This window comes from Taudactylus pleione, unplaced genomic scaffold (genome assembly GCF_031769625.1).
Source record: "Taudactylus pleione unplaced genomic scaffold, aTauple2 ptg000391l, whole genome shotgun sequence".
In the NCBI taxonomy this organism is placed as follows: Eukaryota; Metazoa; Chordata; class Amphibia; order Anura; family Myobatrachidae; genus Taudactylus; species Taudactylus pleione.
Window position 1 is genome coordinate 16,519,725 of NW_028284792.1, and position 14,330 is coordinate 16,534,054.

General features: G+C 40.6%; 1 protein-coding gene across 1 annotated transcript in view; it reads right to left on the reverse strand.

The window, feature by feature from the left end:
* The window catches only part of NXN (nucleoredoxin), a 118,392-nt gene that overhangs the window by 9,190 nt on the left and 94,872 nt on the right, over positions 1–14,330 (reverse strand). Inside the window, exon 7 of the mRNA XM_088445984.1 lies at positions 7,844–7,968. Within this exon, the coding sequence (XP_088302110.1) occupies positions 7,844–7,968 (125 nt within the window). The remainder of the gene's footprint in view (positions 1–7,843; positions 7,969–14,330) is intronic.

The following is a 14,330-nucleotide window of genomic DNA, read 5'->3' on the forward strand; positions in this document are numbered from 1 at the left end:
ATGGTCGATGCGCGGGCACGAATGGTCGATATAGGGCAGCACAGACTGTGTAACGGTTAGCGTTACTACCTCACAGCACTGAGGTCATGGGTTCTATTCCCACTACGGCCCTAACTGTGTGGAGTTTGTATTTTCTCCCTCTGCTTGTGTGGGTTTCCTCCAGGTACTCCGGTTTCCTCCCACACTCTAAAAATATACTGGTACGTTAATTGGCTCCCAACAAAAATTAACCCTAGTGTGTATGTGTGTGAGCATGTGGTAGGGAATATATATTGTAAGCTCCACTGGGGCACGGACTAATGTGAATGGGCAAAATATTCTCTGTAAAGCGCTGCGGAATATGTGTGCGCTATATAAATAACTGGTAATAAATAATAAATAAATATCGACCATTGCCTGTGCATGCAGGCCAACATGGTCAATATCGACCATGTTAGCCTGTTTACTATATGGACCCACGATAGTTGATCGCGGGTCGTTATAGTAGTGGGGGGTTGCTGCATGTGCTGGATATTCGATCCAGCATATGCAGGACGATCAGATAACGATCGTTATCTGATTGTCTGATGGTCTGTCCGTGTGTACCCTTCATAACAATGAGTGGATGTAAATTGCAATAGAGAGCAAACACAGGGCTTTCTTTATACTTCTTTCCTCAGCATCTATTAAAATGTATTCATATTCAATAATGCCACACTCATTGTGATTCAGGTTTGGTGTGTATTCTAAGGGAACATTCGGTGCGTGGCAGTTTTCAGTTTTGGTGTCAGCTCCATAACTCTTCTCATCAAGTGTCATTCCCACACCTCTCTTTTGCCAAGTGGCATTCCCACCCCTCTCTTCCTGCCAAGCGGCATTGCCACCCCTCCCTTGGAGCAAAGTGTAATTCCCACACCTCTTTTTGCCAAGTGTCATTCCCACACATATTTTTATATGTTATCTGTCTAGTATTGATTAACTCTAATATGATTTGGTAATACTGTGGTATTTGCTTCGATTAATTGTAACATCTGTCACTGAGATGGACATGTTGCTTTCCACTGTGCGTGTAATCATTATGATTTGGGTGTTAACAGTTGTTTGTTCTTTGTTTTTATCTTTCAATGTTTATGTATCACATTACCATGGTTACAGACACCAAGGGTTGACGTGTCGTTGTGGGTCCTTCAAGTCCTGAAGTTCATGGACGCAGCATGGTTGTGACTGGTGTTTTGTAGACTGTATCCCAGTCCATGTGTGGCGTAATGATTGTTATGGCCGACACAGGTGTTGTATTGTTAGTATTTAGGCGAGTGCATTTTACACACATATTGTCCCTGAAGAAATTGGTATCAACCACTGAATGTCAGACAACTATTTGGATTGTGGTTTTTCAACATTTACCACCTAACAGAAGTTGTAATATATTAGGCGGGATTTGTGTGCCCGAGCGTGACTCACATACCAAACCATCCGTGGCGAACTCACTATGATGATGTGACACGGGTAATTATTATTGGCTGCAATTTGGGTCTTTTAAAAACAGGTCCTGGTAAGTTTGATTTCCACATTCTGGCTGTTGATATGAATGCTATAATATAAAAATGGTCAGCAAAGGGACCAAAATGTTGATCAGAAATAAACGATGTTGGAACATATCCTGAATTTGTAAAGAGAAGAAATCAAATAACAATCATAAGGAGTGTTGGTCCTAACCCCAGACGGATGGAAACAGGAGCGTGCCACAAGATCACATCCCATCACACAAGGCCACTCCCCTTTTCACAGGTGTCCCAACCTTACATTAGAGTGTTGGGCGGTAGGGCTAAATGTTACATCAAACCTATGCCCTCCAAAAAATAGAAAAGTGCCCTCCTCAGTGATCAGCACCCTTCCCTAAATATATACATAGATACATTATATATATATATATATATACATACATACACACACAGTATTCAATATGAAACGTTAACTTCACTGTCGAAGTTAACGTTTCATATCAGAGTTTTTACCTGCGTTAAATAATCGGGCGCGCTCCCGCTTATACCCGTATTCAATATAAAGTTAACGAAAACGGGAAACTCCGAAGTTGGATTTGCGTAAAGTTACGAATTTTTCCTTAAAAAAATTGTAAGACACCCCTAAAGTTATAAAAACATGGGGGATCACTATGGGTACCCCCGTTGTAGCCTTTAATTGAAAGTCGGGGATTTAAATAGCCGCGGCAGGTGTTTTTTTCCCGACATTGAAGAAGTGATGCAGAAGAGCACTTAGGTTATTTTTTTTCGTTTTTTTAAGTGGTCCCATCAAATTTGGGGTACATGAAAATGGGTACTAGCATATTTTGATGTCCCTAAAGTTAGTTTTTAAAAATTCTGCATTTGTGCACCTGCCGCTATAAATCTATTCTTCAAAACACCTGCCGCATACTTGCAGAATAGCCCTGAACCTATTTCCCTATTCTTAAACAATTTTTTTCCATTTTTTTTTTCACCTCAATTTTTAAATTAAATTTTTGGGGTGTCCCTATTTTTTTTTTAAACTTTTTTGACACAGTTCTTTTTTAAATGTCATTCCCAGGGGTGCAGGCTACTTTTTTTTAAGCCTGCACCCCTAAACCCCAATTCTGCACTTTTTTTCGACACCTATTCAATGGTGAAAAGTTATCCCCGTTTTTTATCAAAGACTTTTCAAAAGTGCGATAAGTCTTTGAAATTGAATACAGTGTAAAAGTCAAACCTGCGATAATGACATCAAAAGTGCGATATTAACGCAAAAACGATGTTATCGCTCCCATATTGAATACCCCTGTATGTAAGCAAAAGTGATTGGACACCTCCGCTCAAGTGAAATGGACCCATGCATACCATTGCACACGAGTTCCAAATGGCCACTAATGTGGCGGTTTGACAAGAACACTTCGTAGGGAGGCCCATGAAATGTTTTTATCAGGACGACAATGCCACCTGTCATGTTTCCAGGGCTACACTGAACTGGTATACAGAAAATTCGGTACCTGGATGGACTGGCCAGCTCAGAGTCCAGATCTTAACTCTTATGGCAAACTCTGGGACGAATAGGAGCGATGGGTGCGTTCTAGACCAACTCAACCTTATTCAGTGTCACAGTTGGTCACTGTACTTAGGCGGATTAGAGCCAATGACTTGCCTAATGTCTCAGGGAAGGATTACTGGATTCAAATCAGTATCCACCAAGTCCCTCATGGCACTAATACACCATGCACTTCTTCAAATAGAACCTTACTCCAAATCTCTAATAACCCAGAGGCTGTAAGGTAAAGAGAAACATTTTTATGTCATACTGCATCATTTTTATTACAACACCGACTGACCAATGAACTTACAAAATATTCAGTGTATTTTTTAGTTCAACTTCCAAATGAGGTGTAATTACATACCATGATCTGACTCCCTGCAGATGCATGATGTACTGTTATATTCATCTCTAGCTTTCTGTTCCGCACCCAGAATTTGAAACCAGTAAACCCAAATGCATTTTTTTTCCAGAGCAGAAGTGATTGATGCTATTTTGGAAAGCACATCACAAGACTGATGCACAAGAGACTCGTATGCTCATAAGATTGTCTTCATCACTCAACTATTTTTTCTTGCTCTAAGTCTCCTGGCATTTGTTTGTGTTCATTAAAACAGTGAAATATACAAGGTTCTAACAAAACAGGACTGACCAAAAGCATTCTTGAACTTTACTTACTGGACATTTTAGATATCTCAAGCCCCGAGTTTTACATAATTTTGTGGGACAGTATAAGTTCACAAGCCAGAAGGTTTACAGTGGCTCTCTCAATGACAGGGATGTCTGCTGAATAAGAAAAGTATTGCAGCATGCAATATTATTCGGCAATTCATGTAATTTTTCAACTTATACAATATATGGTAGTCAGACATAGTGAATGAATAGAATATCAGAATATCTAAACATATACATATATACTGTATACACACAGAAAAAAGAAAAAATTATATATATATATACATATACATACATACATACATACATACATATACACACACACACACACACACACACACACACACACACACACTGTATATTCATACACACACACATATATATACACCTACCCAACACACACTGCATCCGGAAAGTATTCACAGCGCTTCACTTTTTCCACATTGTTATGTTACAGCCTTATTCCAAAATGGAATAGATTCATTTTTGTCCTCAAAATTCTACACACAATACCTCATAATGACAACGTGTAAAAAGTTTTTTTTTGAGACTTTTGCAAATTCAATAAAAAAAAAAATACATAGAAATCACATGTACATAAGTATTCACAGCCTTTGCTCAATACTTTGTTGATGCACCTTTGGCAGCAATTAAAGCCTCAAGTCTTTTTGAATATGATGCCACAAGCTTGGCACATCTATCTTTGGGCAGTTTTGCCCATTCCTCTTTGCAGCACCTCTCACGCTCCATCAGGTTGGATGGGAAGCGTCGGTGCACAGCCATTTTCAGATCTCTCCAGAGATGTTCAATTGGATTCAAGTCTGGCCTCTAGCTGGGCCACTGAAAGACATCCACAGAGTTGTCCTGAAGCCACTCCTTTGATATCTTGGCTGTGTGCTTAGGGTCGTTGTCCTGCTGAAAGATGAAGAGTTGCCCCAGTCTGAGGTCAAGAGTGCTCTGGAGCAAGTTTTCATCCAGGATGTCTCTATACATTGCTGCATTCATCTTTCCCTCTATCCTAACTAGTCTCCCAGTTCCTGCCACTGAAAAACATTCCCCACAGCATGATGCTGCCACCACCATGCTTCACTGTAGGGAAGGTATTGGCCTGGTGATGAGCGGTGCCTGGTTTCCTCCAAACAATCTTTGTCTCATCAGACCTGATAATTTTGTTTCTGATGGTCAGAGTCCTTCAGGTGCATATTGGCAAACTCCAGACGGGCTGCCATGTGCTTTTTACTAAGGAGTGGCTTCCGTTTGGCCACTCTACGACACAGGCCTGATTCGTGGATTGCTGCAGAGATGGTTGTCCTTCTGGAAGGTTCTTCTCTCTCCACAGAGGAATGCTGTAGCTCTGACAGAGTGACCATTGGGTTCTTGGTCACCTCCCTGACTAGGGCCCTTCTCCCCCGATTGCTCAGTTTAGACGGCCGGCCAACTCTAGGAAGAGTCCTGGTGGTTCCAAACTTCTTCCATTTACGGATGATGGAGGCCACGATGCTCGTTGGGACCTTCAAAGCAGCATATATTGTTCTGAACCCTTCTCCAGATTTGTGCCTCAAGACAATCCTGTCTCGTAGGTCTACAGACAATTCCTTGGACTTAATGCTTGGTTTGTGCTCTGACATGCACTGTCAAGTGTGGGACCTTATATAGACAGGTGTATGCCTTTCAAAATCATGTACAAACAACTGAATTTACCACAGATAGACTCCAATTGAGCTGTAGGAACATCTCAAGGATGATCAGTTGAAACAGGATACACCTGAGCTCAATTTTGTTGTCATTATGGGGTACTGTGTGTAGAATTTTGAGGACAAAAGATTAATTTATTCCATTTTAGAATAAGGCTGTAACATAACAAAATGTGGAAGAAGTGAAGCGCTGTGAATACTTTCCAGATGCACTGTATGTATGTATGTGTGCATATATATATATATATATATATATATATATATATATACACATACATACACATATATATATATATATATATATATATATATATATACACACACATACATACACACATACATACACACACAGATCAGCCATTACATTCGACACCACTGAGGGTGGGATATATTAGGCAGCAAAAGATCACTTAGTTCTTGAAGGTGATATGTTGGAAGCAGGCAAAAAGGGGCAAGCGTAAGGATTTCAGCAACTTTGACAAGGGCCAAATTGTGATGGCTAGACAACTGGGTCAGGGCATCTCCAAAAACGGTAGGGTCAAAAAGAAGACGCATAAAATGGAGAGCTGGAGCTCTGGTAGCAGGGAACCGAGAGATCACACTGGGTCCAATGAGAGCCGTCAGGGGATGGAGTGGGGCAGGCTGCTATATATATATATATATATATATATATATTTATTTTATTATTATTATTTTTTTCTATTCAATCACTATGTATGACTACCATATATTTACTGATTTGAAAATCGATATAGATAGATTTATATCTATGTATTTTCTGCAGTTTGTGGAGGTTATTTACTAAGCACAAAACAATTGCCTCACAAATTGCGCAAATACACTTAGGTTTTCTAGAAGACATGTGGATCTGCAGAACAAGACACAGTATTTTTTGAGATGTTTGCCTATGTCAAGAGAGGAAGTTGGGGCTGAGCAAGAGCATTTTAGTCAAAATATGGCGCACCATTCACCATAGTTATGTGGAGCAGTGTAGAAAAAAGATTTCAGCTTGCAAGAGAATAGTCATGAGAAAAGGAGGTGGAGAAATATCATTAGTTTATGAGGTGTACGGCAAATTCCCCTCCACAAGATGAGAGCGGATGGTCAGTGTGTCTTGTCTCTTGCATTTAATGGGGCATCTTTTGCACCTCTATTTTGCACTTTGGGGACTGCTTGCATTTCTAGGTACACTCTAATGTAATAATGTAATATTTTTACCCATACACAAGTTCCGCATTTAGAAGACATTTGTTCAATCTTAGAACTCATTTAAGTCACACTTATTTTATTGAAATGTATCATGCTAAAGTGGTAGGATTCTGGACTGTGACGTGCCACTTACACTATTCCACAGCGTCATGGAGATTTTTCCAAACCCTCAACACACCCGGCGCACTATTAGATTGCATAGGTGTCTTCTGAGTAAGTGTAATCTTTTATGTAAAAGTGTGCTTTGTAAACTAAGACACAAGAAATCTGAAGGCAGGATATACCCTTTGGCAATATCATTATATATTTTCGGGAGCTCGCAAGTAGCCATAGTATAGCAAAAGGGGTGCACATTACATTTAGAGGGGAAGTATCAGATTACATTGCCTTCTATGCAACATCTGCTTACACTAACATAGCCATAATGCCATCAAAGCACAGGTCAGGAAGTTCACACACTAGGTAATCCAGCATTAGGTAGCCATTAGGCAAAAACAACACTTGCCACTTTACAAATGTGATATATATTATGAAACAAGCCTGACAGAGAAGACGATTTGCAGAGGTCAATCTCCTGAGTGCTACATATGGCCACTATTATATTTAGAGGAAAATAAATCTTAGTATTTTTCCCCCTACATTTGAAAACAATTAAGAAAATAAGACAAACTGGAATTTAACTGCAGTCAGCTTATTCATAAAATCCAGGCTGAATATTGACGATAAGATTCTATACAGAATTCAGCATATAGTCTCCATGACCAATGCAAAACATGTGTTCTCTACAGGGGATGCAATCAATATCCCAGCCGCAAGGGTTCCTGACACCTGTCAGAATCACGACTACTGGTACCCCGAAGGTAAGTAGCGGGTTAGGCACTAGGGGGAGGGTTAGGCACTAGGGGAAGGGTTAGGGTTATCCACTAGGGGAAGGGCTAGGGTTATCCACTAGGGGGAGGGTTAGGGTTAGGCACTAGGGGGAGGGTTAGGCACTAGGGGAGGGACAGGGTTAGGCACTAAGGGGGAAGGATTAGGTTTATGATGCAGGGAGGGGGTGGTTAGGTTCAGGCACCGGGGAGGGAGGGTTAGGATCGGTATCCTAACCCGGTCGGGATGCTGGCATCGCGATTCTGGTTGCCGGGATCCCGAGCGCCGGCATCCCATGCCCATCCACTCTCCAGAAGAACTAGTAGTGTATTTGGGTGTTTCCATTATTTTTCTGCACTCACCTCTCCGGCCACAAAGAACAGTAGTGGTGCTTCCTCATCTTTGGCTTTATATTGTGCGATAATTTGCTCTGCTATGGGTCGAACAAGCTGTTTTGCTGCCTCTGACTCTCCGTCATCATCTGAGTCTAAAAAAAAAGAATGGGAGAGTGATTTCTAAGTTACCCAAAGGGGTATGTATAGAATGTTTCTATCATCAAATTGTATAAAACCCTGCTCTGTAACAACAAGCATTACAGATCAGCTACTGAAGAGAAAAGAGTGACCAATAATGCATTGTTCTGATCAAACCCATTTCCCTGTGTTCCTTTTAGGATTACACCTAAGTATTAAATGGCCATTTTGAGAGGATTACCGCAATATATAAAAACATAATTCTGCAGAGGAAGTCTGAAAGTCAAGAAAAGAAATCAGGGAGGTACAATGAAATGATCAAACTATATTTATACTGGTAAGCAAGTGCCTAACCAATGATTTATCTTAGCCAGTAATAAACAAGACTTTTCCATGTACATCAAAAGTGGCTCTTGGGGAAAACTGAATATGCATAAAGCAGTAGACCTATAAATGTATACATTAAAACAAAGGGTAGCAAGGATTCTGCTCATGAAAGCTTACATTCTAATTAGAAGAGGACACAGCTGAAACAATAGGAAAAAGTGTGGCTTAAGGCCCCCATACATCAGAGATGGATTGCAGCAATCGTGCAATTTGCAATCGATTGTGTATAAAAATCTTTCCCTTTTTCAATCGATTGTGGCATCTCTGCAATCAGCAATCGATTGAAAAAGGGAAAGATTTTTATACACAATCGATTGCAAATTGCACGATTGCTGCAATCAATCTCTGATGTATGGGGGCCTTTAGAGGGGTCAGTTTTGAGAGTACATTACTGTGATTAGTATATATTAGAGATGTGCAGGTTTGGATTCTAGGAATACAAACACAACTGAACTGAAGGGGTTACAAGTCGAGCCGAGCCCCGGCTCGTGTTTTCCCACCAAGCTCGGATCCCAAAGCGAGGCAAAATGTAATATTCCCGGCGCCGGGTCTTGCGTGTTTTGGTTTGCATGTAAAAGTCCCTCCCTTGTAATCAGGCTATATTTCGGATGCAGCACTGTGAGGCACTGTGTTGTGTGCTCAGGATCACGCACTGTGTTAAAAACGTCACTTTCAGGAACTAAAAAATGCCATTAGGAGCAAGCACTGTGTTATTAAAATAAAATGCAATAGGAGCACTGCAAAGCACTGTTTTCTGTGTTCAGGGCTTCAGACACTGTTAAGAAAAAACAAACAGTGTGTTGTGTGTTCAGGAACTGTGTTAAAAAACAACAACAAACAAAACAAAACAAAAAATACAGTCTTGTGTTGAGGCAGGCATTGTGTTTATATATATATATATATATATATATATATATAAAAAAAAGCCATTAGGAGCACTTTCCTCTGTCCTGGTCCTGTTCCTGTCACCTCTGTCCTGGCACAGTCACCTCTGTCCTACCCTGTCCCCTCTTTCCTGCCCTGTTACTGCTGTCCTGGCCCTGTCACCTCTGTCCTGGTCCTGTCGCACAACTCTGCTGCCCCCTCTTTTCTGTCTTGTCACCATCACCCGTCTTCTCTTTCCTTGCTCTGTCACCTCTATACTGGCCATGTCATCCCTTTCTCCTGTCCCCTCTGTTCTGTCTTGGCCCTGTCACCTCTATCCTGGCCCGGTCACCTCTGTCCTGGCCCTGTCCTTCGGCGCACGCTGTCCCTTTATAAAAAATGTGAGGGTGCAAATTTATAGTTTGCAGGGGGCGCCGAACACCCTAGCATTGGCCCAGTGTAAGTAGTTGAGGCTTAGGCACGATAGTTGCAGACATTTATACTCTCCTCTCTGGGCAGCAAGGGCAACTCACTTCATTCCACTTAATGCTACTCAATCACTTTACAGCATGGAGTCTGCTGGATAACATCTGTCCTACTTATGATACATCATAGGGCCTGATCCTTTTCCTACTGTGAGCTCGTATACTGAAGACACTTTTACCTTTTTTTCCTTCTCCCCACTGAACATACCACACATAAGCCTTTTTACATATTCTCCCCAGTTATCCAATTGACTTGTTTCCTGTTGCAAATTTGAGTTATGAATTGAAGCATAACGATATACTAATGCCATTTACACCATTATGCTCAATGTAATGTATTCTGTCTTTTAATAAAGAAAGGTTGCATACAAAGAAATATCCAAAATAAATATCGACGAGGTTGATAAAGGGGTGCAGACAAGAGACAAAGTGGAGAGGGCCCTGCTATGAGAGCTTATACACGTACAGAACTTTCTACTGTTGGAACTTGCACTTTGCAGGAAGCAAGAAACGAGGGAATAATTTCCTTTCCCAGGCAAAGATCCTATTGCCTTCCCATGAATTAATATCTGGCCCATAACAAAGGAAACTGATTATAACCTTGTCCTGTTTAGTATGAAGTATTTGTTACCATAGAAACCATTGTCATTACATGGAACAAACAGCTATGAAGGAAGCTGCTGTATAAAGCACTTGCTATGTTGTTGCCAGTATGTAAGGCTTACAGATTTACTTTTGTGGTTTAATTACAAAAGCCAGATTAATGTCACACAGGATTTCTTTTAGTGAGCAGTGTTCCCTGACCATTAAAGATCTTTGATCTTTCTGTGGCATGCCTAAATGGTTTTCAGACTACAGTTGTCAATAGTTTTTAGTGCTTGTTGACACCTGTTCACTGATAATGCACTAATGCCTGAAAACATTAAACATGGGATAAAGAGTTCACAATTGTGTTCTAAAAATGTAACACTGAATAACCTATTACTCATGTGCCAATACAAGCTTCCAGGACACTAAATTGTATTGGTACAAAATAAGCACTATTATGGGTATGGGAAATGTGCTGAAGTGCATCACTTTCCCAATTCGCTAGTGCACAACTAGGGGTAAATTTACTAAAGTGAGAGTTTTAAGAAGTGGAGATATTGCCCATAGCAACCAATCAGATTCTAGCTATTATCTTCTAGAAGGTGCTAGTTATATGTTAAGTATAATCTGATTGGTTACTATGGGCAACATCTCCACTTCTAAAAACTCTCACTTTAGTAAATATACGTTACTCAACAATTCACATGTTCACATTGGTTTACCAAAGAGCGTTCATAACAAAAGTACACTCAGCTCAAAACGTCCATGGAGCTGCTTCAGCACAGGACAGAATGACTAAGGCGCACACAAGTGACTTTGCAAATCTGTCCTTGCAAATATGTAAATGCAGCAAGAGATGTCCGACACCTCCTTGCTGCATCTGCAATCCCAGCACTGCGACCAACGTCACAGGCTGGGATAAACATTGTGAGGTCGCGATGGTAGAGGGCAAAGACAGCTGAGTAATGGTGGGTACACACTGGGCGATATTACTGAGCAACTGCACGACTACGACATCGTAATCGTGCAATCGCTCAGTAATCGTGCACAAATCGTGCACTTTTATGTCGGAAACGACCAGCGATGCGCACTCCCGCTGGTCGTTTCCGACATTGTCCATCGCCTGAACATGCAGCACAATCTGACGACCTCGTCAGGTTGCTGCATGATGGGGGAATGGGGGAGAGAGCCCGGCGCTGAACGATATCGTTAATGATATCGTTCAGCGGCTGTGCTCAATGTCATGAACGACATTGAGCACAGCCTGCCGGGGACAAACTACACGATATCGCTCAGGGAGCATATCATGTAGTGTGTACGCACCTTAAAGGTGCGTACACACTGGACGATTAAAGTGGACGACTGAACGACAATGATATCGTTAAGTCGTTCACTTTATCGTCCATTTTTTACCTAAATGATGAACGATAAACGACGAACGATGCGCGTTCCAGCAGGTCCTTCGTCTTTATCGTTCATCAGGCAAACCTGCAGGACAACCTGACGATATTGTCAGGTTGCTGCATGTTTTGGAATGGGGGAGAGAGCCCGGTGCTGAACGATATCGTTAATGATATCGTTCAGCGGGTGTGCTCAATCTCATGAACGACATTGAGCACACCCTGCCAGGGACACACTAGACAATATCGCTCAGGGAGCATATCGTCTAGTGTGTATGCTCCTTAAGCCACAGCTTATGCAGGCTGGCCGGCTTGCAAGGCCAGGAAACTACGTCTGTGGAATCTGCATTCAGCATTGCAGCTGAATCAGCCCCTATGTCCACAATCCTGTAGGCAAATTATTGATTCTATATATAGTAAAGTAACTAGGTTAACATCATTATATAGCCCCTATAGTAATGCTCCAACAGTAGTTCTAGACAATACCTGATTCAATTCATAGAATGCCATGTTTCCAAGCCTAGGAGTTTGAAACTGAGCATATGGCAAGACCATTTTAACCTAAGTAATGGAATTTATGATATCAATGATTTAAAAGTGTTTTGCACCCACAGGACTATACACAGATACTCCTTATGTTCCTTTCTTGGGCCTGCAGAATCAAGAGTTGGCTCAATTGTTTGGGACTGTCCTTAGCTGCTCAGTCGATCACAAATGGTTTTCTAAGGTAGCATCCAAGTGATTGATGCTCATTGGCTGGCAACTCTCTGCTTCGATTACACATATAGGCTGGGTACACATGTAAAGATTTTCTGATTAACCATCCAACTAGTTGATTGGTTGGAATGAAAATCTGGTAACGCATGGGAGTAACTGATGATCAGCAATTTGCTCCTAAATGCCAGAAAACAGATGAAAATGGTCGTCAGACAAGTTTGTTAAATGTTTGATCTAAACAATTTGTTCAAACTGTTTTTTTGTCCATTTTATGGCGTTTGGGAGCAAATTGCTGATTGTCATTTGCTTTCATACCTTACCAGATTTTCATTCCAACTAATCAACTAGTTGGATGGTTGGACAGAAAATCTGTACGTGTGTACCCAGCTAAATAGAGATTAACTGAATAGCTACCTGATGTGGGGAAAACAATTACCAGTAACTCCACTGATACTGATGGTCCACTTATTTCAATACTGTTTTTACATGCAGCATACAGCTTCATTAAAATGAACACATTAGGCATAGAAATCAGCACAATGCTGATTAAATGGCTTATATTAACCCCATGTGGGTAAGTGCTCAATGCTTCTTCATAGAACTGAATGGACTTCAAAGTGTGTTGACATGCTTTAAACATACTGGAAGGAAGTAAACAACTGCACACAGATACAAGTACAAAAGCTAGGGATATAGATGTACTGAATAAAATGGGTTTTACTTTACAATATGTCACATCAGTAATACAGGGGACATGTTCTTTAACCTTAGTTAACCGATGCTGCCAGCACAAGTAAACAAATAGAAGAATGTCTTTGTGATTGTATTATAATTGTCAGTGACAGAGAAGTCAGGACAGTTTCAGAAAGTGAAGAAAGAAAAAAAAATAAATAAATTTGATACAGCAGTAAGTTAAATATATGGAAGATATATGTCGTGCAAAGAAATATTTCTCGCTTTTAAATTGTACCCATGTATCTTGACGTTACTCAGCAATTCATGACCAAGCTTGCTTTCCATAGCATTTGCACCACTTCTACTACAGTATGTGTGCTAATGGTCAGTCTGTTATATTAATATATTCGGTCTCTTTACACCTTGTAAGTAGGTAAAGTCAAGAGTCAAGTAATCCTACTCAAATGATGTCTTACATTTAATTTTAAATAAGAAATGAAGAATGCCTTCAGCGCTTCACCTGTACTATATAAAAAAAAAGTGGGCAAAAATAACACCTATAAGAACCGGCTGCAATCAAAAGATATTTCCTAGTATCCTACCTAATGCAACAATAGAGGAACAAAAGAATATAGAAAAATATGCATCACTAAAAGTCAATTCAAATAAACGCTTATTGCAGTACTGTGTAATATATAACAACATAAAACCAGCAATAAAAGTAACAGCAACAATGGTCACATAAAACAACAAAAGAAATTGATAAAACAATAAGTACAATAGATGTTAGACATGCTAGCACACATTTTAAGTTCTCACCCCTTGGAGGCTTCCACTGGCATAATTTATAGCACTTGCTGTTTGAGCTAAAAAATGGCTTCCTTGTAGGACTGTATATCTGTATATGCAGGAGGATTATAGGTATCACAACAGGCAATATTGTCTGGCCCCCATAAGATATGTACAACTGGTGGCAAACCAGAGGTTTGATTATCTCAATGGACAGTGATCCAATGTCCTGATTTTGGCAAATGTGGAGTTTTTCCAATAAGTGAAGTATACTCCGAATAAGTTTGTACCAAGGATGATATTGAAAGAATCTGCTAATAATGTAGTTGGAGAGCAGAGTTGTAGTGCTTACTTAACTGAATAGAACAGTTCAATGTAAAGCTGGAACACAACCGTCTACAATCAGCGAGTTTGGAGGCCGGCACACAGGAATCCCAAACTCTGCTGTCCCATAAACTGGCTGTGCGCACA